Source organism: Parus major, chromosome 5, assembly GCF_001522545.3.
Source record: "Parus major isolate Abel chromosome 5, Parus_major1.1, whole genome shotgun sequence".
Classification (NCBI taxonomy): Eukaryota; Metazoa; Chordata; class Aves; order Passeriformes; family Paridae; genus Parus; species Parus major.
In genome coordinates this window covers 23,412,810-23,437,410 of record NC_031774.1, presented here as the reverse complement: position 1 = coordinate 23,437,410, position 24,601 = coordinate 23,412,810, and the positions used below count along the sequence as shown (strand labels likewise).

Here is a 24,601-nt window from a genome sequence, read left to right as displayed (position 1 = left end):
GCCATGTTCTGCTTTTCTGTCTTGGCAAGAACTCACTTTAATATTTAGAGATTGTTGTATCAGGAAGTGAAATTAAACACACAGCATGGGATTTCTAATGCAATCTGTTGGTCTAACTGTTCCCATTGTAGTCAACATTAAAACTCCCACTGACTACACTGCCAATAGAATTAGGTCAACAATGACCATTTTGAAAAGCCATTTAATTATCAAAGCCAGCACCAGTAAGCCATGTAAGTTCAGAAGAATCAAATTACATCACACCAAGCCAATTGTTCCATATTTTCAGCATTTTATCATGTTTTGTGCAAGCCAATTTAAAATGCTAAATCCATTTGCAGAGGTTAATAGTCACATACTCACATACAATAGAATTGGTAAATAATTGTTTGAGTGGCATCTACTACTTTTCTTAAAGGTTGACGCTTGAAGTTGCACCATTTTCTGAAGGAGAAAAAACCAATGTTTAAAGCACTGAGAAAATGTGAACTATCTGTACTGAGTTGGGGTTTTTTTGGTGGTTTTTTTTTTTTTTTTTTTTGTTAATTGCAGTGGGTTATTTCAGAGGAGATAGGACAGAGGGCAGGAGCAGCCCAAAGGCCCTATCAAGAGCTCAGGGAAGGTTACCAGGCACTGCAAGCTTATTTGCCTTTAGTGGGTGGTCAGGTCTGACTGCAAGTCCTCTAAAGAGAGTTCCTGGAAGATGTCATATTGAACTGGCCAATCTAAAGCAGAAGCAGATCCTAAAATCTTGCAATTCACTGGACAGGATTCACTGCTGATTTGGATGAAAACAGATGATACATACCTTTAGAAGAGTGTACTCTTCTAGAGTTACATAGAATACATACAATGCAATACGAAGTATGCACTTTTTCTTTTAGTGTTTACTTTTTTTTTACTTTTTACAAAGGGTATAGAAGTAGGAAAAAAAGTGATGAAGGGAGCATTATTTTTGCTGGTGGTTCTAAGAACATGTCGATTGGTTTCCAGCACCATGGGTAAGGTAACATACACTGTTGGGAACACTATGACAGAAAGTTAGCTACTAGCTTCACCACTGAGAGGAGCAGCAAATACCAGAAATTAACACTTTAGTTTTTAATCTGTCAGATCCTGCAAGATAAATGGGAGCACTTCTAGTAAATAAGCCTCTCAAAATAGAGAGGTAAACACAAAATAAATAAAACATTGTCAATCTGACTATTTTTGTGAGATACAGGCATCCTAGAACACAAAAGGAAAAGCCACACTGCAAGTTGGTTATAATTCTGCATAGGGGCACAGTAGCTAAAATAGTATCTCCTGGATCAGTTGGACTAGTGTCTTATTAAAAAATAAAAGTTCAACACAGTATGTGCTACTTTATTCACAATCTTCAAGTCTTGGAGAAGTTACAAACTCAAACCAGGAAAAGGGGACCACCCTATTTCTGGCTCTGGGGACAAGTGTATCTCACCTAAAACCAGGGTTATGTTAAAGATGAAACATTAAAGACAACTAACTTATCTAAGCAGAGAGTTAATTTCACAAGTAGATACAAAGAAGGAAGTCAGAAGCATAGGTTCTATCAAAAAGGGTACAAATATTGACATCTACAGACACAAAAATGACTACTGTATGGTTCTTTTAAAGTGTCTCTAAAAGAACATACATAATCTGGTAAAAAAAAAAGTTACATATTTATTCACCCATCTTTGAAGGGTATGACCATTACTGAAGGAGAAGTACTTAAGGCAGAACTGAAGGAAACAAGAAACGTGAAAAATGAGAAAAAAAAAGCATTTGTCACACAAAAATATTTTCTTTGCACTAAATGTATGCCTGTGAAGTCCCAAGTGTAACACTGGAAGCCAAAAACAGTTGAAGAACAAAAATAGTAGAGAAACTACAAAGAGTGATGGTGGCCAGCTGGAGAGACAAGAACTAGAATAGATTTTTAACACAGTAATTGATAAAGAAGTTAGGTAAGTCGCCCAAGCCTTTCCATCATTCTGCATTCTTCTGAAGGCTGAAATGCCAACCTCTCACTAGAAGCTTTTTGAAAGGAACACCAGAGAAAATGTGCATCTATTTATCAACTAAAATTTCCTATAAAACAGCAGACTGCTGAGTTACTAATGGCTCTGCTGACCAGAGAGAAACAAACGCCCCAGCCTTGATTACCTCTCAGAGCACTGTTCAGGGAAAGATGTATTTACAAGATTAAAAATGGCACTTCAGAAGATCAAGTGTTTCAGAAAAGCATCACATATGAGAGGTCAAGAGATATAGCAGTACTTGCCTGTAAAATGCCAAGGATTAACTGCTTCAGAGAAAGACTGATTGGTAACTAGAATGAAGCACTCGCTCTTTTCTAGGTGCACGATCCAGTTATTTCTATTTTAATCACTTCACTGTGTGGTGGGCTCATAAATTGATGTTGTTTTAGAATAAGACTGATACACTTCATAGCTACACTGAATCATTAGAAAGCAGAAACATCAGCAGCTAGACAAAGCAAGAGGCATCAAATTTTGTTTCTTTTTGAAAAAATATATTGCACTGTTATGCTTCCAAAAGAAACAAAATTGAAACCATAGCTTTATAAGCAATGCTAATCTGTTAGACCTCTGGACTTCAAGAATACAGACCTGCTATGCATGGCCAGCAACAAACTAGTAACAGCTTGCTTCCTAATTACTCTCATTAACACCAGACTTCACCTACTAGGTGACCTAGTTTGACTTCTGAGTTGCACAGACACAAAATAAAAGTAAAAAGAAAACAATGGACAGAGTTGAGATTAGGCAGAAAAACTCAGAAGTACCATCTTGACATCAAAACTGTTTCTACAGACTCAGGCAACCAAGAGTATGGAGTATGATGGTAGCTTTTCTGGCAACTGCCACCTTTCTAAAAGCATGCATTCTTTCACCACCCTGATATGAAGACACTTGCCTTGCTGGAATGTGACTTAATGGTAAAGCAACATCATGCTGGAGAGGTTAGCAAAAGCCTGCAGTACTGCTGCAAGGAAACAGTTATTGCCTGTTCACTGTATTGATGCAGCATTACTAGACATTATGACCAAGATAAGGATAATATAAAAGACTGTTGCAAAAGATAAAGATTAAAAGAATAGGAAAAGTGAAGCTGCAGGCCACTTGGAGTAGATCACAAGACAAGCTAACACTTAACTAATCCTCAAAAAATTAAGTTCGAAGAGTAGATTCAGTATCACTCCCATTCATCCAGCACTTGTCTTAGCCTGAAACTGTGTTTAAGATGATGAATATAGCTAATGTAAATCCTGTGTATCTGGAAGTAACATCCCAGTGGTAACTGCTTCAGAAACTTCTAGCAGAGAAGAAAAAAACCCAGAAAGTGATCACCAAGTTACATATATTTGCATCTGCTTTGAAAGCCAATTTTGAAAAGGTCCATCGTCATCAAAAACAATGATGCAGTGCCATATGAGGCAAGAAACAAAGGCAGATGAAAAAACACAAAAACAGATAAAGGAGCTCTGGGAAGAAAGAAACAAAGGCAGGTACTTACAACAAATAGTGATCCTGCTTTATGTGAACTCAAATAGCAAATTGCTAGCAAGAATATTATTTGTGGATGCTCGAGAAAGATAAACTGTCCCATCTAAGATTTCCAGCTACATTTTCTGCAGTATACTGACCTGTCATGGATCCTAAAAAACCACTTCCATCAGCACTTGAGTGACATGAAGAACCTATTGAGATTCTCACATCTCCTATGTCTTTTAACTTCAGATGTAAACATCAGGATGGCAAGGAGAAAAATTAAAACCTCAGCCTAATTGGTTTTAGTAATCTTGTAGTTTGGATAGATACTACTACCTCTACAACAAAAGGCTACCACTGATTAAGTCATCTCTCTTATCCACCTTCACTATGTCCTATGAGAGCCTACCACTTGGCATCCCATTGATCCAAGGTTAAGGTATCACCTTAACCTACAGACCCCCCAGAGTAAACCTCTTTCTTTACCTCTGGGATTCCTCATGCTTCTCTCTCCACAATGACAGAGCTTGTATCAGTGTTCTGGAGCAGTAGATCAAAAGCCCTATACTTATTTAAAGTGTCACAAAAAAGCTTTAATCATTCCAGTCTCTCCTTCCTCCTTGCCAAGAAAACCTGGCTACTGCTTGAAGAAGTTTCATTTGCAGAAATTGAAGGTTGTCAGAAAAGAAAAAAAAAACACTCTGAAATACATGAGTGCATGGTGGAGAGCTGTTAAGGAGGGCAGTAAAGACCAAGACTTTACAAAAAGAGTCCAAGTTCTACCCATGTGCTCTTAGTAACTGGTGTGCTAAGGGAAGTCAGAAGGTGCACAGTGAATTGATTGCACTGCTGCAGGTTAGTGCTCCCACTGCACTGTGTCTCTAGCAAATAGTGATACAGACTGAAAAAGCAGAGACTGGATTTAAACACACGCATGGACTTCCATCACAAGGGTAAGGAAGAAGTTATTTCAGTAACCGGCTATCTCCAACCTCTCCCTTCACTCAAACTTTCCAAAATCTTTCTGTCCCAGTCATCAAACAAACCACATGCTTATTCTTACCATGACACACAAATCCCTACCCAAAACTCACTTCTACTGTTCCACTTGAGGAGCAGTACAGAGAACAGAATCCAAAACCAAACCTACTACCCAAACACACACTACTGAATAACCACATTGACACAGCCATTGTTTTCCCTCTTCTCTCCCATTGCATAATGTTAGTTCAGACATGATTGCATCCAGACAGTTACTAATTAATATTGTCAAGTATCAGTGGCCCAGTGAAGATTCCTAAAGAAGCTAACAACAAAATATGCTTTAAATGAAAACTTTGCAAAAGAAGGGTGATTGCCTGGATGTCTCACACAAACATCTAATCAGACATGCACTTTACTTCTTAATACAAGAAGTTAAACCAGAATGTCAGCTTGAAGTGGAGCACTAATTAGAACACAAACCAGACTCCCAAACCAAACATTCCATCTATAAAAGAGGCCAAAAAGAATCTATCACACTATTCTCCAAAATGAATGAAAATTACATACGAGACACTGGAAATAAGACTTGCAGCTCTAATACAGTTGCAGTTGGCTGGCAGATTGTGATCATAGAACCTTTCAAAACAAGAGGCTGTTGGAAGAATTTTGATTTGGCAGTTCTTGCCAAGACAGTGTCAATAAAGCAATCAAAAATGTCAGGAGGCAAGTATGACAGATACTCATGTATTTTACGCACTTATGAGGAGACCCATGCCCATCTAAGAAACCACAACTCTTTGTCCAGAACATACCTTAAACAGAAGAATTTTAAAATGACAAATAAAGCCAAATAACATCACTCTGAATCTTGTAAGCTTTCCCAAAGTGATTAATCATCTTTGTAAACCAAGAGCCTGCTTCCAACAAAACTAGACAGTCCATTAAGGTCTCAGTAAAACAGTGTCTACAGTTCTCATATTTTCTGTCTGGATGCTTGTGGTATCTCAGAAGAAATTAAATAGATGAAGCACTAAAACAAGACTTCAGGCCTATGAGGTAAAGCCCATCTTGCTATAGAGACACAATAAAGATCTTCCTAGCCTGTGACAATGGCGCAACTGAGTGGATCCACACCAGCACAAACCCTCCTACGAGGAAGGAAAAAGGATAGAACAGAACAGGGAAAAGCTGGAGACATGAAAAGACATGTTATCTCCAAGCTCCTTCAGATCTACATTGTCAGGCAGCTCACTCTCAAAAGTAGACAGAGTAGTCAGCCACAGTCACACCTTTAGCCTTAGCTTGAAAGCCTTTTTTGAACTGCAGTAAAGGGTTTGACTCAGGCTTTCAGAGCTGGTGCACTGTCCTATATATCTGCTTTTCAGTTTGACAGATTAAACAAACCTATATTTCTGTATTTGTTCCCATAGTTACTGCTGACAAAAAGGGACATAGATGGCCAAAACTCACCTACAGAAACACCTTCACATTCTGATTATGGTGACAAATTCAGAATTATAAATTAAAGAAATGAGACTGCACCATCTAAGGAATCCTAGAAGCTTTACCCACAGTCCTCAACATCAGAGAGCTGTTCTAGACTAAAGGAAGTCCATAGATGAGACCAAATCAAAATTCTTGAGAAAGTCAAAAGAAAATACCTTAGCTTTAAAAATCTAAATTTACTGTGTGATGCAAACATCAGACACTCAAATAAGAACTTGAAATTAGAAAGTTCAATGTGTATAATTTGTCTATAAAGAATCTATTTTTACCAGTTTTGCCGGCAGACTAAAGGGATATCATTCTTCATTCAGAGATTCTTATTCCACAACTCAGGAAACCTTTTCATTTCAGCTAAGGATTCTACTAAAGCTAACCTTAAAACCCACTCATATCAATCTATCTGGTAATAACCTAGTATTACAACTTGTATATATATATATTACAAACTGTATTAAATGCTTTTATGTAGACATGACTAAGTTTACAGTTGACAGTTGCATTCAATAAGCAGTAAGATGACAGCAGTGACAGGTTAAACATAGGGAGCACATGTAGAGAGAGAACACCTTATTAGACCAAAAAACACAGGTATAGTGTGTCTCCCTCCTCCTCTCCTGTCCATAAACGCTGGTGTAAAAGAACAATATTACTAACACCTATAAAAAGCACTACTTCAGATTCTTATACCAACACTACTTCTACTGTCATCACAAACTAAATTAATTTATGAATTAATTCACCCTTGACTGAGACACAGAAGAGGCTTTAACTTAAATTCAGAGGCTATAAGAATAAACAGTGCATAGGCCAAGTTTTTCATGCCCCTTACTAGGCCATTAGGTAAACAAAACTGAAAAAAGACAAAATTAATTTCTGAGGAGAAAAAACATCTCTGAATTCCACAAAATATGAAAGCAGAGGAAGGCTTGTCTCCCAGGCATCTTGCACAAGCACAGGGTTCACTCATTGCCCAGTGCATTATGCATAGTAAAACCAACTGGTGTGAACAAGCATGGAAGGAGGGATAGAGGAGCCAAAGAACTCTGTAAGATATTTAATTGTGAAGTCTCAGCAGAAGAAATCAAATGAGTCACGAGAACTTCCAGCTCTAAGGACCCCTGCAGAGCAGCCCTCTCCAATCAGCCAAGAGAAATAATGAAGCAGAGAAGTAAAAAGACAGCAGGTCTTGAATGCACAGACCAGAATTCGATATGAAATATTCAACCAACAAATTCAGGCACTGCACATTAAGGAATAAACACTTCTTTTGGCTCAGTATGAAATGAAAGACAACTTCAGTATGGCTGATTGAATTGCTTCCCTGACTGGGTGCTCTTACTGTGTGAACATTATCTGCAGGGGAACACACTTCTCTACAGGCGTTTGCCTGGCTCTGTGAAAGAAGAACATACCATCTTTTACTTCTCTAGCAGAACAAACTGCCCCAGACAAATAAAATGGAATAATGGAAACAGTAAGGTCTATGCTTGCAACACACCCACTTCACAAAAACAGGCACAGCAGCCACCATATTTCTGCTCTTCTAAACCACAGAGATGCTTGAGAAAATGCAGAAGAGTCACTGCCTAATAGCTTATCTGCCCTCATTTACATTTCACACAAACAAAGTCACAATGAGAGAGAAAGATATTCTCTCACCCTGTACTTCAGAATATTCAATTGCTGGAGCATGAAATGACAGTTTCACAGAGCAACTTTCTAAGAAAAAAACAGTCTACCACCACTTAAAAGTTAGAAAGAAATTAGTATCTTGCTTTTGGTAATAGCTAGTCACTACAGCTAGTCACTAGTGTGACTAGTGTCCTTCATAAAGGAACTTCACCCTGACACAAAGGACACAGAGTTTTAACAATATGTCATCTCAAGTGCTGCCACTGCAGCAAGAGAATGTGCAAATTAAAATAGTAGGGAAGTTGACAGCATCCTTTGTTGGCAGCTGCATAATAATAACCCATATTTTTCGAAGAGTTCACAGCTCCCATCAAACATACCTCCCTACTACACTATTACCATAGACTACTTCTACAACCATGCTCAGAATTATCCTGTGTTTTAAATGTCATATACACAAATGGGGGAAATTCAGTGAAATACTAAAGGCTGCTCAGAGAAAATCCCATATTTGAAAGGAAATTATGGAAGATAGGCTAGAAAGGTTATATTGTCTTTGACGCTAAACTGGATTTTTATCTAAATTCCTGACTTTTTGGTCTACATGCAATCTAAAGAATATATTACTACCCTCTCCCATTTATTAGAAAGGGTCTGCAATTTTTTTTTGCTGGAATTACGCTGGGTATCATTGGAAGTCCAAAAGCAGATGCTGGAGAGCAGACTTTAAAACTTTGTCAGCAGAACCACTCAGAAGGAAATACAGTGGCTAACAGGAATATTCTTCTAAGGTTTGGATGTAGATCCATCCCTTTGACACAAGAGGCCTTTTTATCTCCTTACAGGAAACTAAGCCTTAACACAGATTCACGGTCACCACATTTTTAAAAAATCCAAAATCCCAAACCAAACCAATCCCAGAAATGTCAGCTAATTTGACAGAGCTACGGAGATAGAGCAAGAAAAAGCAACAAGACATCTTTGTTTCCTTTAGCCTTAGACCAAAGAACTAAGTCTTGCAAAGCCTCTTAGTGACTCTTGCTCTGTCTCAAGATTTGACAACTCTAGTAAACTCTTGGTTCCCTATCTGTTCCATTGGAGAAAAAGATTCTCATTTTCCTTATTTAACCAGTCTTCTAAATGTGGCTGACATACCCTAATGTGTTGAAGGTAGCCTACAACATCCTTAGTTTTCATAACAGAAATGACAAAATCAATTTCTAGCAATCAATACTCTAATTATTAATTTAATTACTTAACCTGTTCCTACAAGTAACCTAAGGTGTCTTTGAATGATGAACAGTAGGGAACCAGAAAACAGTCCTGTGCTGACAACAGATGAAAGCAAGAGGGCTAGGCAGAACACACTTACTCAAAGTCTTCAAATTCCAGATCATTTCCCTCCACAGATGGGTTTGAATTCTCTGAAGTGGAAGCAGAGGAGGAGGAAGAGCGGAGACGGTTTTGCTGATATCGCATAGAGCGTTGTCGAATACTGTCCCTCCGGGAAAGATACTGAATCATTCTCTGAGCATAATATGCAGCAGGAGACAACCTGAGCAAGAAAAAGATACAAAAATATTCATTACATAAGTATAGGACAGCCAGTCCTACTTTTCCTTTTGAACTCCAAGTGCCAGGGCAGTAACAGCTTAGCAAAAGATGGACTGTTTGCATTTTATCCGTAAGATAGAGTAAATAAAGAAAGCAAGGAAAGGTAATTTTCCCTTTATATGCTATACTCCCACATGATCCCCTTTGCAAACAGAAGCATCACACAGCACCTACAGACAGAAAGCTCATCCACAGAACAGAGAAATTTGCTTCTCAGGACTCTCTAGAGCTCACTGATTGATTTATTACCAATTCACTCAAGTAAGCTCAGCAAGCATCACTTCTAAGAACCAAGCCCAGTTCCAACGTGAACTCTGCCTGCAATGCCAAACAGCAGCATTGTTCAAATAAACAAAGAAGGAAGGTGCTGTTGATTTGATGGTACTTAGGGAGTACCATGGAATATCGAGCAGGAGAAAAAAAGGTTTCACATCTTTAACTACTTTGTAATCTAAATGGTAGGAATTTTATACAGTGGCAATTTCATCAGATCCACTTGGTATATGTTAACTGGAGCTTTAAAAGCCTTCCATCCCACCTGAAAGGAAATTTTTCCTCTGTAATTAACTCTTAATTCTCTCTCATGCATAACCTAGCATTTGCTTGCATCAGCTATCACACACCAGTATTACTCTCTTGAGACAGGTAAACACATACTCTCTTTTCCTACCCTGTATATATCCACAGCTCCTCACATATGTTTTATCTGACACACTTACTCAGTGTTAAAATCCAGACACCTCAGATGCTTGATTTATCATTTCATTAGCCTTACTTGGTTATACTTGAATTCTAACTCGGGGGGAGGACAAGTTTAGGAGACAGACTACAGGCTCAGGGGTGTAAAAACTTAAGCCAATAAGCATCAAAAGGATAAGAGGAACAACACACTCAGCATGATTCCTCCTGAATCTTTTATGCACTGTTTAATGAGTTAAACTTGTTCATGCTTACTTAAAGAAGAAGGCTTTGCTGGACAAACACATCACTTGTCTCTACTCCCCATAAGACTTATTAGGCCAAATACAAAAAAGCAAGTCATTACAGATGCACATTCATAAATGAGGAGTTGTTCTCTTCTCTGGGCTTTTCCATAAGCCAAAACCTTTGTGCGTGCCTAAAAATAAATCTACAGTGTAATATATACAGACAGAAAAAAAAAACGAACATGGAAACAAGGCAAACATTGGAAAACATGAACAGTAGTCTCAGCAGTCCAGCAGTGCAACCACTGAAACTTGTCTTTTTCTTAATATCACACCAAGGGAGAATTCTACAGAAGAATATGAAGAATGAGTTTAGCAATCTTCTAAGTTATGCAGCACACCAGAAGAAAAAAACATGGCAATGCTTGTTAGGAGAAAGAGCAGCAATAAAGAGTGACCATACCCGATAACAAGATGCCAGATTCAGCTTCCTGACACGTGATGTGTACACTGAATAGACTGTGAAAAAGATCTCCAAAGACAACACAAGAAGCTTAATTCTGATACACTGAGAAAGGTGTAAGAGATAAAATGCTTTCTAGCTACTTAAGATTTTTTTCTGGAGATATATCCATCAAACACCCTGTGATGCTTTATATATGTAGTCTTATAATTCTTATTGAGTATTTCTATTTTTTAAGAAAACTTTACTATAGGTGTTCTTTGATGACAGCTTAATTTGATTCTTCTGCAGATTATTTTCTGAGCCCAGTACTTATGGAAACTGTGGAGAATGACAGAACAGCCAAGCTGACCTTAGTGAAGTTCAGCAAGGCCACTGAGAAATACTGCTGCAATCTACATCAAAATATTCATTCTAAATCTGAGGGAACTTGAAAAAATATTCTCCCCGCCTCACTGCTGACCTAGGTTATTCAAATATAGCACCATTACAGACAGTAAATGCAGAAACAAAACTAACACATACACACACTCTCAAAAATAAATTTTTCAGATCATGGTTTATGTACTCTTTAAAAAAAGAGTACAGTGGAGACAGCTTGGTCTTAAGGAGGTATACATATTTAATATAAACACACAGAGACATATATAGATGTTTATTAATAGATATAGATGTGTTTATTTCACCTTTGTTTCACTTTCCCACCTTGTTATTTAACTTCTCAAAGACATAAGCTTACATTTGGAACTTGTGATGCTACAAAAATCCCTTCAAAATGCAGTAACACTCCCTTTAATCACTTTTCAAATTTCTAACTAGTTAAAGGGACAGTTAAAAATATCCTACTAGCCCAGAACACCAGTAAGGTTTATGGAGGAAGACTCTAATTCTATCCCACTCAAACTTCCAGCTGGTACTGATCACACCTCTATGAGTCTCATCCTCTGCAAAGGACAGTGATATTTACTGGAACAAATTAACCCTCTTAGAAGAGTTCCAAAAATGGACTTTTCTTCCAAAGCTCCTTATAAACTCAAGCTACTATAGCTTCTACCACAACCTAAAACCACTTGAACTGTCACATGAAGAGCACTGTATCAGTTCTAAAATGGCTTCAAGTAGAAAAATATTTTTGACCATGCCCCTTATGCTAGAAAATGTCTCAGGCATTGATCCTTTTTCTTACATTTTACTGAGCTTCATCATAGCAGGTATCTGACAAGAAAGGGAAAAAAAAATTCAGATACCTAGGCAGGCACTCCTTTCCTTTTTTGAAAGGCAGCTCCCAGAGAGCTAGAATCAGTTCTTAAAATCCCTGCTCTATCAATTTGCCTGCTTTGGACAAGGCATTTCAGAAACACCGAATGTCGCACTTCCAGCAATATAGCAGCTTTTAGCACTCAAAAATTAACTTGAATGTAATAATAGCTTTAAATTAACATTTGTAGAATACAATTTTTATCTTTCCAGGTAAATCAATCCTTTTACCTGCCATTTATCCAGCTGCCATTTAGAAGCTTTTACATTTATCAGCATTTCTGACATGCACTTGGCCAAGACTTTCAGCAGCCACCTAGGCTGGTTTCCCAAGGATCTTACATATCTAGGCAGCACACTTCACTTTACTTTCACTTCACTACAGTTTTGTTTACATCAGTCCTAAGCCTCTGAATTATCTTTACAAGGCAACATTCTTCACGATAAATGGAAAGAAGTAAAATATAAGATTTCACCTCTACAAGGCTTTATCTACAGAGACAGTTAACAAGGAGTTGTTTACCAACACAATTACACCATCTAGCCAGTTTGCAACACCTCTTTTATTTCATAACTTGTACTTAAGAGTATCATCTGTATAAAAATGCAGATTTTGTGTTTATTGATGAAGAAAACAAGATAACCCCCCCAACCTCACAAAACAACAAATATCCTTCAGTAACTCAAGATTTAACTTTCAGTGATATTCCTGTACTCTTCTTTATGACAAATCCTAGTAGCCTTCAATTCACACAGCTATGCAAGAGGTTCCCCAAAAGGCTAAATCAGATATATTTTACACTTACTGAATTTCCTCATTCATAGCTTTCCTAAACCCATCTAAAGAAAGCTTATTTGTCATGATTTATTCTTTGAAAGTTTCCAAAGCTGCTTGCTGTTCACGATTCTATCATTTCTTCTGACAGAGTCTTTGGGTCACATTATCCCATCTGTTGCTTTCTTAATACACTAAATAGAAATTGCAAAGATCATTTCTTTCCATTTTTGATAACTGCCACATTTGCTTTTTCTAGTCCTCTGAAACACTCCCACCTCTTTTGAAGATTAAGCAGCACTACAGGTGTTTCTATGTCTAATGTCAATGATTCATGACTCTTCAAAAATAATTGTCAGTATTTTGTTCTTAGTTAAGTATACATAACCTTCTGGTTATGCTCTCTCTTGCACAGATACATTTATGGAGACAATTCATGCTTCCAAGCATGTTGTCTGCTCACACCAGCTCCTAATTGCCTTTACTGCATTTGTTCCTTCTCCTGAATAGACTATTTGTTTTTAATTCATTTTTCTTCAAAAGAGATCTTTAATATATTGATATAGCTCATTTACTGTTGGACCTGTTTGCCACCTAGTGTTCTCCATCTCAAATGATTTCATGAATTCTTATGTGTTTACTTCAACAGTAATTCCTTCCTGTTTTCCTCATTTCCCCCCAGACTTAACAGCATCTGCTCACTTGTTTTGCTCTCTTTCCCATGGCAAGTCATGAGGAAGGAGATAAGCCCAATTTTAGAACCATTGCCAGAGGTTTCAGTGAGTTATACTGAAGACATATAAAACTTAAATGCCTTTAGACTGCATTTAGATCTTACCTGGCTGGATCTGGGTAGATTGGATGTTCCCGGGATCCTGCTCCATCATAGCGAGATAATGAAATGAGGGAAGACTCCAGCAACCTCCTAGAAAGGAAAAACAAATTACAACGTCAAAGATCATTCAGGAAAATCCCTTCTATACATGACCTACTTTCTGAAACCTCTTAAGACTATTTCTATCACTAGTGCAGAGAATTCGGCAACACACTGAACCACTCCCTGATGGCATAAGTGTTTTCACCACACAGGTATTCAAAGATTTAGATTGTCACTGCACAGGAGAAAGGACACCTCAGGTAAGGAAGAAGACTGGTCCCATATCTGCTTCCAAGTTCCAAGAAAAGATGTAGATATTGCTTCTCTGGAGACAAACCACCCCAACATGCCAGGTCCATAAACACTACCACTGCACTGCCCATCTGTCAGATTCTTACCTACTCAAAGGTGGCTACACATGGAATGGGCCGGGGAGCAGGGGACAAAGAACACACAGTAGCATGCGGACTTTAAGGGCACCACTGGTGTCTAGTCATAGTAAGATCCTGAATCTTAGTCTCAAGGCTCTGAAAGAGAGGTTTTCAACTACAAAAAAATCAGTGTTCTTTTCTTCTGTATTGTAATCAGCCCCAGGGAGAGATACCAAGTATTCACTCAAGAAGTAAAAGTATGCAAATGCAGCCAGACAGCTTGAATATATAAGAAGTGAGACTGAGTCACGAAGGCAGCAGAATCAAAAGTATATAGCAGGAACATGTCCCCCACTCTGGCTTCTACATGCACCTCTGTCTACTTTCTGTAATAAACCAGAGGACAGCACTGTTTAAAGATTGACTCATGGCCTGTTGCAGCTGTTAGATTAACATAAAAGAAATGATTTGGGGCAGGTATAGAAAATGGAAGAAACAACTCTCCCAGTTTATAAGATTGCTGAGCTTCCTTTCAAGTCTACCTCAGAACTCCCATCAAATTTTGTTTTCCAGTCTGTAACTTAATGAAAGTCAAAGTGGTCCAACACCACATTTGTTCTACTCACTCACACACACAGCTATAGAGAAAGATTTGAATCTTTCAGTCTTAGCCCCACACTCAAAATAATCTGTTAGCCTTTGCAGTGCAGGACAGCAAGTATCAACACAGGAACAGGAAGATAAAATCCAACCCAACCTCCCATTTCTAGCCACATAAATACAGCAGAATTGCAAATGAGATATCTTTTTTCCTAGCAGCAGCCCATCCATCAGGATCTCAAGAAAAAATTTTACTGTCTTCCAGCAATGAGAAAAAAAAATTTACTTCAATTTTACATTATAGATTTAGAATACAGAAAACAGCGAGAGATTTCTTCAGTTTCCCAGTTGGAAAGGTGTGTGACAGCTTGAGAAACTCAGTACTTCCACAAAGCACTGGGACTATGCATAAGGCAAGAAATCCTGTCCTTTCTAGCACAAAGTTGTTTGACAACCATTTGTCTTATTAAAGAACAGTTATTAAATCTCTTAAACTTTGAGATTAATTAATTCCCCTGGTACCTAGGTTACCGAGTCAAAAGCTCTAACATTCAATACTGCTAGATATTATGAATCCCTTGGCTACCCAAAAAGTCATTATACTTCAATCCTGTCTTACCAAACCCTTCCTTTTGCTCCAACTACATATCAATATGTACAAAAAGCAACCAATTCAGAATGAATAGTGCTACAGCTTTACAAGGTATACCTGAAGTCCCATACCTGTGAGGTATACAGGTATACCTATTACTTGTGTCACATATAAAGTGCTTTAATTCCTTCTAGGGGAAAGATAGACAGATTAAAATTAGCAGAAGGGATATTCTATCTACTCAGGCAGCTGGTCCATTCTAAACCACTGGCCTAGAGTTCAGAGACTAGATTACTGGCACTGCAATACCAACATGCTTTTGAGAAATCTACTTTCTTAAGATGCTCCAAAACCAGCATTTTGCAAGCAACCTGGATATGCCAAGGCTGCCACCCTACTGGAACATCCTGCCTGATCACTGGACTTAGTCATGGAGAAAGAGCTTCCAGAGCATGTAGATTCTGGCAGGGTCACAACCCTAGAAAAAGCAACCTCCTCCTAATGTGAGCAATGCTTATGGTGTTCTGATAACATGTACACACAAATCATCATCAAACTCACCCCTATCAAAAGTCTTGATGCCTCCCCACAACACATCCCACTTTCTCTCCCAGCCCTTCAGCATCTGTCCACTAAGTGACACTGTAAAATCAAAGCCACAAGGGAAGATGACCAGTACATTCTGCATTGCCTAGCAAACCCTGTTAGAAAGAAGTTTCCTGGTATTCTTCACTTGCATTCATCTTCTCACCTTTGGGAAAACTGGCAATCACCTAAGATGATCACTGACTTTGAAGGATCACCTTCAGAAAGCATCTAGCAGCTATGCTGAAAGAAATGAAAATCTATACTAAGCAGAGGACACCCCAAGGGTGCAGAAGCAGGGCACACATCACTGTAACTTGGTGTGGGTCTGCCAGGAGACCCTCTGCTTGGCTTGGGAACAGCACTTTTGGGAATCTCTAATTCTCCCCACTACACTGCAACAGATCCTTGAAATAAATATTTGAAGAGTCTTGGTATAGCAGGTACTTGGCCTTCAGATGAGAATGGGTACAGGCTACTTTAGTAACCAACAGTTACCTGAGCCACAGGATGGCCAAGTGTGCAGGTAAAGAGACTTCCTCTGGGCTTCAACAGCCCTGTGACATTACCTGAACAGGCTGCAACTCCATCCCACGCAGCAACAGAAGCTGCTGCAGCAGGAGCATCTCCTTCACCAGAAGGGCTCCCTTGGAAGACCAGAAGTTACTGGGTTGTAAGGAACAGGACTACAAATACTCTGTTAGATCCATTCCCCAGAACCCTCTCTGAGCTTGCACTGAGTTGAATGGCCTCAGTTAAGATGGATTTTCCAGCAGACCTTCTGAAGCCTGCCAAGACCAAATCCAGCTCCTGCTCTACCTCACACTGAGGCACACAGGCCACATATTAGAGCCACATTCAGACCATGTGGACAAAGGTAATTAATTCAATTAACAGTAACTGCTAAAAGCTTGAGCTGATTTTAAGTCTGATTAGTAGATGTTCATTATCCTACAACTGTGACCTCTCAGACCACAGAGCAATGAACAGAGGGATACAAATACACATAATAGGCAAAAAATTCAAAACAAGGCAATAAGCAATCTCATGAGATCCAGACCATCTCTGTGCTCTCATGCTCCAGAGAATAACAATATCTGTACTGAGGCACAGTACTAAGCACAAATAAAATCCATTTTTAACTACGTCATTCTAGACTTAGCCCTTGAGATACAAAGTTACAAATCAAAATGCATTTAGTACTGACAAATGTGTTCAATAATAGATACATTGCTAAAATCATCAAAGTGTCTCATCTGTGTCACTGGTAATGTAACCTACTGTCCCTCAGGAAGGTGCAGATAAATACTCTTAAAGAAAGTCATGCTGCACTCTGACAGATCTAAGGTGTCACACTCATAACTTCTGGCACTCAAAATTCCAAAAGAAACACAGACTGTTTGTTTTCAGTAAACCCAAAGTAAAAGGTAGTCCAATATCATATCACAGTAAATGTAAGGTTGGGAGCAATTCTGCTAAGGAGGACAAACATAATCCATGGATGAAAAGAAGTAGCTCTGTTGCACTAAACATTTAAATTTCCAACACAGAAGCATGAAAAGAGAGAACTGAAATGCATATTGCTTGCATCTCCTTTTGAAACATTTCAGCAGATCGTGCTTGACTCCCGAATCCTTTCTGCAGGTTACAGCAACCTCCTCCTCTCCCACATCCCCCATTTTTGCTATCCAGATATATAACAGGCTAACACTAGGCTCTATGGAAGCAATTGCTCCACTATCTCTGTCTAGACAATATGAAATTGTCACAAATGACATCTAAAGTACAATTAGCAGAGAAACTGCAATTTCTACTCTCTTCCCCCGCTCACCATGAAAAAAAAAATAAATCGCACATTATCATCCTCCAGGTTGTCAGTCAATCCTGCAAATGTTGAAGATTAACTCTGCTCACCCTGAGAGATGCTTCTGTCCCAGCTTGCTAAATTAGGAGTTATTAGGGATTGTAGTTTTTGTTTGGTTTACATTTTTTTATTAAAACTACTACAAGATATAAATTGCCTCTATTCAGCAGCATTGAAATCTCAACTCTCTGATTGAGATCAGGCTTCTCTTCTGTCAGACATCAGCAGCTCTGGAAGTGTTCTGGAACATCTACACTTGCTCTGTTAACTCAGGTCTGCATCAATCATTAACAAGGGGGTAAAGGAAGCAGACTCCAAGTTACAGGACACCTCTAGACAATGGAGAGAGAAAGAGTGCAGAGATGCAAGACATTAAAAGCAGAAAAGGGATATTTTTCTGGAATGAAGCTGAATGCCAGAAGCTGCAGTTCAAGGAGAAAAAGGTCATGAAGCAATCTCCTCATAGCACATCAGCCACTGGACTATACCCCCATTGTCCCCACAGGGATGAGAATCACCACCAAAGCCTTTTGGGACAAAGCGATTCATCTCAGCAGGCTTTGAGTGGATACTTAACTGCACCAAATTTAACTTTTCAGTAATAGTTTCTACGGATATGCAATTCCTACACCACATCTTAGATTTGCTGTCACAGCCTGAGCGTTACTGAGTAACGCTACTCCAAGCCACACTGAGGGAAGGGTTTTCCTCCCCATCCAAAAGGGAGGTGTTAACAAACAGCATTGAGGTTGTTTCCTTAGAATCAAAAGGGTGTTCAGTCAGCTGCCATCCTCCTAAGCTGCTCTACACCAACAACCAGGGCAAACCAGTAAAATGAAGCACTCTAAGGACAGCAATCACACCTACCCCTCCCCTACTCCCAGCCTTCAGCTATGAGGAGAGCTTAAAACAGAAAATTCCTAGATACCCTTGGAAGGAAAAGTATATTGATGACTCTTGGCAGCCTCTGACTTTCCTCCCCTGGTTTTATGTCTTCCCTAAAACGGCTTTTATATTGCATACTGCCCATTCAGAGGTGAAAATTGTCACACTACACATTATATTCCTTTTTCAGCCCTCCAATTTACAGCCAGCACTCAGTTCCCCTGAGCACTCATCCCTGAGAATGTGCTCCTGTGGTTTCTCATAAGAATGTAAAAAATAACAAGTTTTAAACCAGATTCCCTTCAATCATCTTCCTCTTAGAGCCAGGCAATGCATAACCTAAAGATAATAAGAAAGCTAAAGGAAGAAAACAGTTGAATGTTCTTCAGCTGTCCAACAACACCAATATCCCTCAAACCTTGAACTCAATTAACTGTTAACAAACCAAATTAATACTTGGAGATCAATTATAGATGAATAGAAAGAAACGATCTAGTTTCCTTGATAGAAAACCAGAAAACTATTTTAAATAAAAATCTCAAACAACCCAATCCACTGGTTTGGAAATTTCTTTCCCTTTTCTCAGAAGAATAAGAAAAAATTATTTCAGACATCTGTATTGTGTCGCCTACTTTCAAAAAGCAAATTGAAATCACATAAGCAGAAACCATCAAGCATTTTGTTCCATAGCTTCATTTTCCATAAAAGTTTTGTAGTCCTTGTCAAACAGAAAAACACTATTGCTCTTCACCAGTTTCATATTCAAGCTTAAAATAAAAAAGCAATCAGTATGCGGTTCTAAAGATTGCCTGAAAAATGATTTCTAAAATTAAGTTCTTAACATAATCTGCTCTGATACCTCTAAGCTAACATTTCTAGACTGCTTCAGCTTTCACATGGTTATGGTTAGACATATTTAGCCTGGCATCAAGACTGGATTAAGACAGGTCAGAAACAGACAATTAAGAGAGAAAATACAGTCAAACAAAAGGATAGAGCTTTTCTTAAGATAGTTGTAACCATCTAGAAGAGATAAATAACCTGAAAATATCACTACACATTAAAACCTCAACAGTCACTTTTACAGTTCTGAGTTAGCTCCTCCATCCCCTTGTTCATGTCTGTGCCAAACAACTCATCCTCAGTGAAGAACTAGAGTTGGTGGCTGTCTTTCTATCCAAACCCTGTCAGGCATCCTTTTCATCACCTTTTTTTTTAAGTTACTCCATACAATGAGCAACAAGATAATTTCCTTTTTTTAGGAAAAGCAAAGATGCAATATGTGATCAAAGACGAGTTCCAAAAACAGCCTTCCTGTTTGTGGGAAAGAATTTGTGTTAACTCTGAAGGTGCAACTAGGGACAGAGAAGATATCCTTCCCAGTGGAAGGTGCAGACATGATCAGATATAAGGCAGAAGCTATCACAGAAAGGGATTTTTTTCCCCTTCACTGATTCTGGGCAAGAATCCTGTAGAAAACAAACTAAGGATTTCTCAGTCAAAAAAGAGACAGCACATAAGGTCTTCAGCCAAGCTGGGAAGGAGCGCAGAGAAAAAGAGCACAATTACACAAAACAAGAATGTGTCAGTAGGAGCTTGAACAGCAGAAATGAGCACTGCAAATTGAGTTCTCCTAATTAAAAGATGGGGAGCTGAGTTTCAAGAAAAACATGGTTAATTAACCCTTTAAACTTACTTCAATTTATCTTGAAAGTAATATCACATGATGAATTGTGCTATTACTGCACCTCTGCTCTTGGACTAGGAACTCCAATTTCCATTTACCACCTGATGCTGAAGGGGCTACACAGCAACTTTAGAGCTCATCACAGGGTAAGTGGGTGGCTTCACAGAAAATGACAGATTCTTTTAAGACTCAAGGCTGCACTCTTAATCTATTACTTCACCTGCTGAAAAAGGCCATGCATCAGAACAAAAGATGAATGAGCATTATGGAGAGGTCCTCATCATACAGCATCTGGGGAATGATTAGTTCATTATTTCAACAAGCAAGAGGGAACACACATCCATGACAGACATTAAAAGGGTCAAGACCAACTATAGCAAGCAGTATTGGTTGGTTTTGGCAATAACTCCAACACGAAAAGAACAATGAAAGATCTTGCACTTCCATTTTGCAGGGGCAAAGCTTGAGGGACAGGAGGGAAGAAAAAATTAAGATCAGTTCAAGCTACTGCACATGCTATTTTGGTCTACAGTGGCAGTTTCATACCAGTGCTCAAGATGGGGCAGGCACCTGTGCCAAGCTGAAGACAAACATCACATTTCTCCACTTAGAACCTTAACAACATGCCATTGTACCAGAAATTCAGCTAGAGGGTATGAGTCTCTAGTTATCGTAAGGTTTAAAAGCATGGCCAGAACACAGCCAACACACTGAACTCCTTTAGCCTGCAGACAGCTTTACTCTTCTGAAGGCTCTTCTGCCTACCTTCATCTGTATGTCTGCTTCAAATTCTCCTTGTTCTGGGAGTTCCCAACACCACAGACTGTGGACAGCAGAAATCTCTGCTTACCCACACATGCAGATCTGCATCAGCATTTGGGATAATTACATACATACGACTCATGTTTCTCCATAGGGAATTGAAGAGGAGGTGTCTTTCTTGAGGGGGCAGAAGCCATACCATTATCTCCATAGGTTTCTAAGGCTATGGAAACAGAGGTCTCATCACAAATCAAGCAGTTCCTTTAAAATGCTCTTGGTACACGCTGGAGTAATAAAGTCAGGTCAACAGATGACTGGCAGGGTAGTTCAGTCACTTAGTCCAGTCTTCCCACTTCAGGAAGATAGGGGAACGATTTCATACTAATGCATTTCGAGCAGAAAAATGAGTCAGTTTCCTGGCAGATAATGAACCCTGTTTATTTACAGCCTTCAGTTTCAGCAGGTGCTCTCTCAAGAAGAGCAAGGGAGGAGGTCACTTACATCATCACACAAACAGCCATTTGGTGCAATCAGTTAAATATGCATGTGGAAAATGTTTAAAATGCATGTTAGCTATTCAACAGACCAGAACAGCTCAACTGGAGAAATCTAGAGTCATCACTATTTTGGTTACAGTTGTATTACTAAGTCAGATCACAGGTCTCCCTCTCCCCTCTTGCTCCAGTCCCACAGATTAAACGAATGCCCTACTGCAAGTTCTCCAGCTCAGATTCTGTCATAAGGAGCAAATAATTGGATAAGGGCACTTTGTCCCCAGACACACCATGCTGTGAGCATTTCTAAAGAGCGTGAAGAGTGAGAGCACACACAGAGTATATGTAAATTGAATGCATACCTAAAAATTACAGGGTTGTATTACAATAAAAAGGCACACTACATTGCCAACATCTCCAGCTCTTCCCCCCAGTGAAGAAAGCTACAGAGAGCTTTCTTCACTGGGCAAGCAGGCCTGAAACAGAAGGTTTGAGAGCCTGCCCAAAACTTGTTTCTTGGCAAAAACCAAAACTAAGTTCAAACTTAGACACTGTTTTAATGTGACTTACCTGAAGCCAGACTATAAGCTCCAAAAAATCACAGCTAGATAGTTTAAGGATGTCACAGACCTCCATTAATTGCAAGCTGAGCATCATCCCCTAGACAATACAATTACATGAAATCAAGGCACACAGGTAAAAAAACAGAAACAGGAGCAACTGTACCTGGTCAAGTGAGCTTGTCTGGACATGCTGCCCACCCTGCAGCAGCTGGATCAGGTGGCTGCAGGGAAAGTATGTGCAGACAGCAGAGGAGACAGACATCCTAACAAAGGATGGCTTTCAAGAGAGGGAAGCTATTCACACTTCTTCCCTCTCTGTAGGGAAGTTGAGAACTGATACGTTTTATGGTATCCTCAAATAGCTATCTGTTTGAAGTCAGCTGTCTTTAAACTTCTGTGTTTATTCAAGATCTTTGGTCTACAGTCACCTTATATATGCATTCCTCAAAAAAAAAAACAAACAACCCCACAAAAAAACCTGCCCAAAACAACAACAACCAACACCCACACACCCAAACAATAACAAAAAAAACCCCCACAACACAATAAAAAACACACACACACACACACACAAAACCACCACCAAAAAACCAAAAACCCCCACCCAACTCCAGATCTCAAAAGAAGCAAAAAAAAAAAAAAAAAAAAAAGCTAGTTTGGAAGCATATACCCTTCCATTCTCACTAAAACATCACTTGAATTCAAATTCAGTAAGCTTCCTTGCTGCCACACTACAGCAGGTGAAATTCCAGAACAGATCCCACATTAAAGACACTTGTAGGGAAAGAGGTTTACATTGCCTGGAGATTGCAGAGGAACAAACTTAACCCATTTCTTTTATAGGTAAACACCTCATTGCTAGGCCTGGACTAAGAAGAGGGATAGAAGAAGGGCAGTGGTTCAAATGGGAAAATACTGTGAAGGTATCTGAGAAGGAGTTATTTCTATACCTGCCTAGTTTGTAAGTCAAGCTGCTACAAGAGGAACATAGGGAAAAGAATTTCTTTTAGTCTGCTACAGTCACTGCTGCGTATTTAAATTCAGGCCAAGAAAAAGAAAAAGCAGCTTACGCCTGTCTGCAAGTTTGGCAGAGGCTGCAGGTACATGTCCAGCTTCCCAAAGCACTGGGGGAAACTCGGCAGCAGGGAGTGACCTCTAATAGCTACTGCAAGAAGGGAAAGCACAAGGCATCATTTTTCTCGCCCACCAACTCTCAGTGAAGAAGAATAGGGCTCTGGCAATCTTACATTATTCTTAAACCAGGAAACTAGCAAAGGCAGGGGAAGGAATATTTGTGCAAGAAAACAGGCATTTCTTTCACTTGTTCTTTCACATAATTAGCAGCATACTAAAGAGCTCAAACTTCTATAACTTCAGTAAAACAGTCTTTCCTGCCCACACAGAGAGAAGGCTTGGTGTGGAAAAAAAGCCCACAAAGCTGGAAGGGTGACTGTAACAACCCCAGAGCTTACATAGGCGTTAACTGACCATTTAGATATCATGGAGCCTCTCCTATAGTTCAGGCTATATTTACAGTCTCATGCTAAAACTAATTTATATTTTCCACTTTTAGTAAAGACCAAACAAATAATACTCACCAAGTTTGTCCACAGCCTGCACATCTCACACATAAACACTGCTAATTATCATGTTGTTATATGTAATATGTTATATGCTCATGTCACCTTTACACTATTATTTCACTTTATGTTCACAACAGACAAATTAGGTCCTTGTTCATTCTTATATGCCCTGGCTAATGTTTACAGAAATAATTCCCATACACCACAGTTCTGGCCTTCTCCCCTCAAGCATGTTTTCCCAAGCACAAACCCAAACCTCTTCTCTCTGCTTGCAAATCCATTTATAACTTCCGTTTATCTCGATACTCTCACTAACTGATGAGATTCTACTTATCTCTATCACCACAATTTTTAAGAATTGTAACAAAGTATCTTTGGAATTATTTCTTACCAAGCCTGATAGCAGCACAGGATAAACTCTTCCAAAACTATCACAGTGCATGTGGAGGCTACAAGGCTTGTCAGAAATATCCTTCTTTCCACAGCTGGTAAGGTCTACACACTGTAACTTTCAACAACAAAATATTGAGCTCAAACTACAAATGCCAGGACACAAGGCTAGTAAGGTTTCCACAAGAAATGGGTCTGAACAAAAATAGTCAGAAAAATTATGTTGGGTAGGTCTATTGAGATTTAGCACAGGCCACATTCCCACTGATGTGCAGTCTGAGCAGCCAGCCTCTTCTCCACAGCTCAGGTGTGCCCTTCTTCTGCTCAAACCTCCCTTTCTCTGTGAACTCAACACAAGTGCCACAATATATATTAAATACTTGAATAAGAAAACCACAACTGCTGTAAGCAATTAGGAAAAAAACCCAGCAACTACAAGGATTTTGAAAAATAAGGAATGGAACAGAAGGCAGAATATACTAGATATGTGCTCTGTCTCCACCATAAAATACATTTGTAGCTTTATATAAGGTAATTTTATCCTGCTTTAATTGCTCTCCCCAAAAAGTGAGTAGCACTACCCTCCTCTCAGATTTTGATGGTAAATGTCAGTCACAGAATGTGTCTTCCTAGGCAATTCTGTATCCATGGCAGAGGATAAGGAAGTGTTCTGGCT

The 24,601-nt window shown here is 39.1% G+C and overlaps 1 protein-coding gene across 4 annotated transcripts in view; it reads right to left on the bottom strand.

Moving 5' to 3' along the window:
* AMBRA1 (autophagy and beclin 1 regulator 1) overlaps positions 1-24,601 on the bottom strand; it is a 129,027-nt gene that overhangs the window by 82,628 nt on the left and 21,798 nt on the right. For all 4 annotated transcript variants that reach the window (XM_015631382.2, XM_015631383.2, XM_015631384.2 and 1 more), the window contains 2 exons: positions 13,511-13,597; positions 9,010-9,192 (listed from right to left, as the gene is read on the bottom strand). In XM_015631382.2, coding sequence (XP_015486868.1) covers positions 9,010-9,192; positions 13,511-13,597 — 270 coding nt within the window. The remainder of the gene's footprint in view (positions 1-9,009; positions 9,193-13,510; positions 13,598-24,601) is intronic.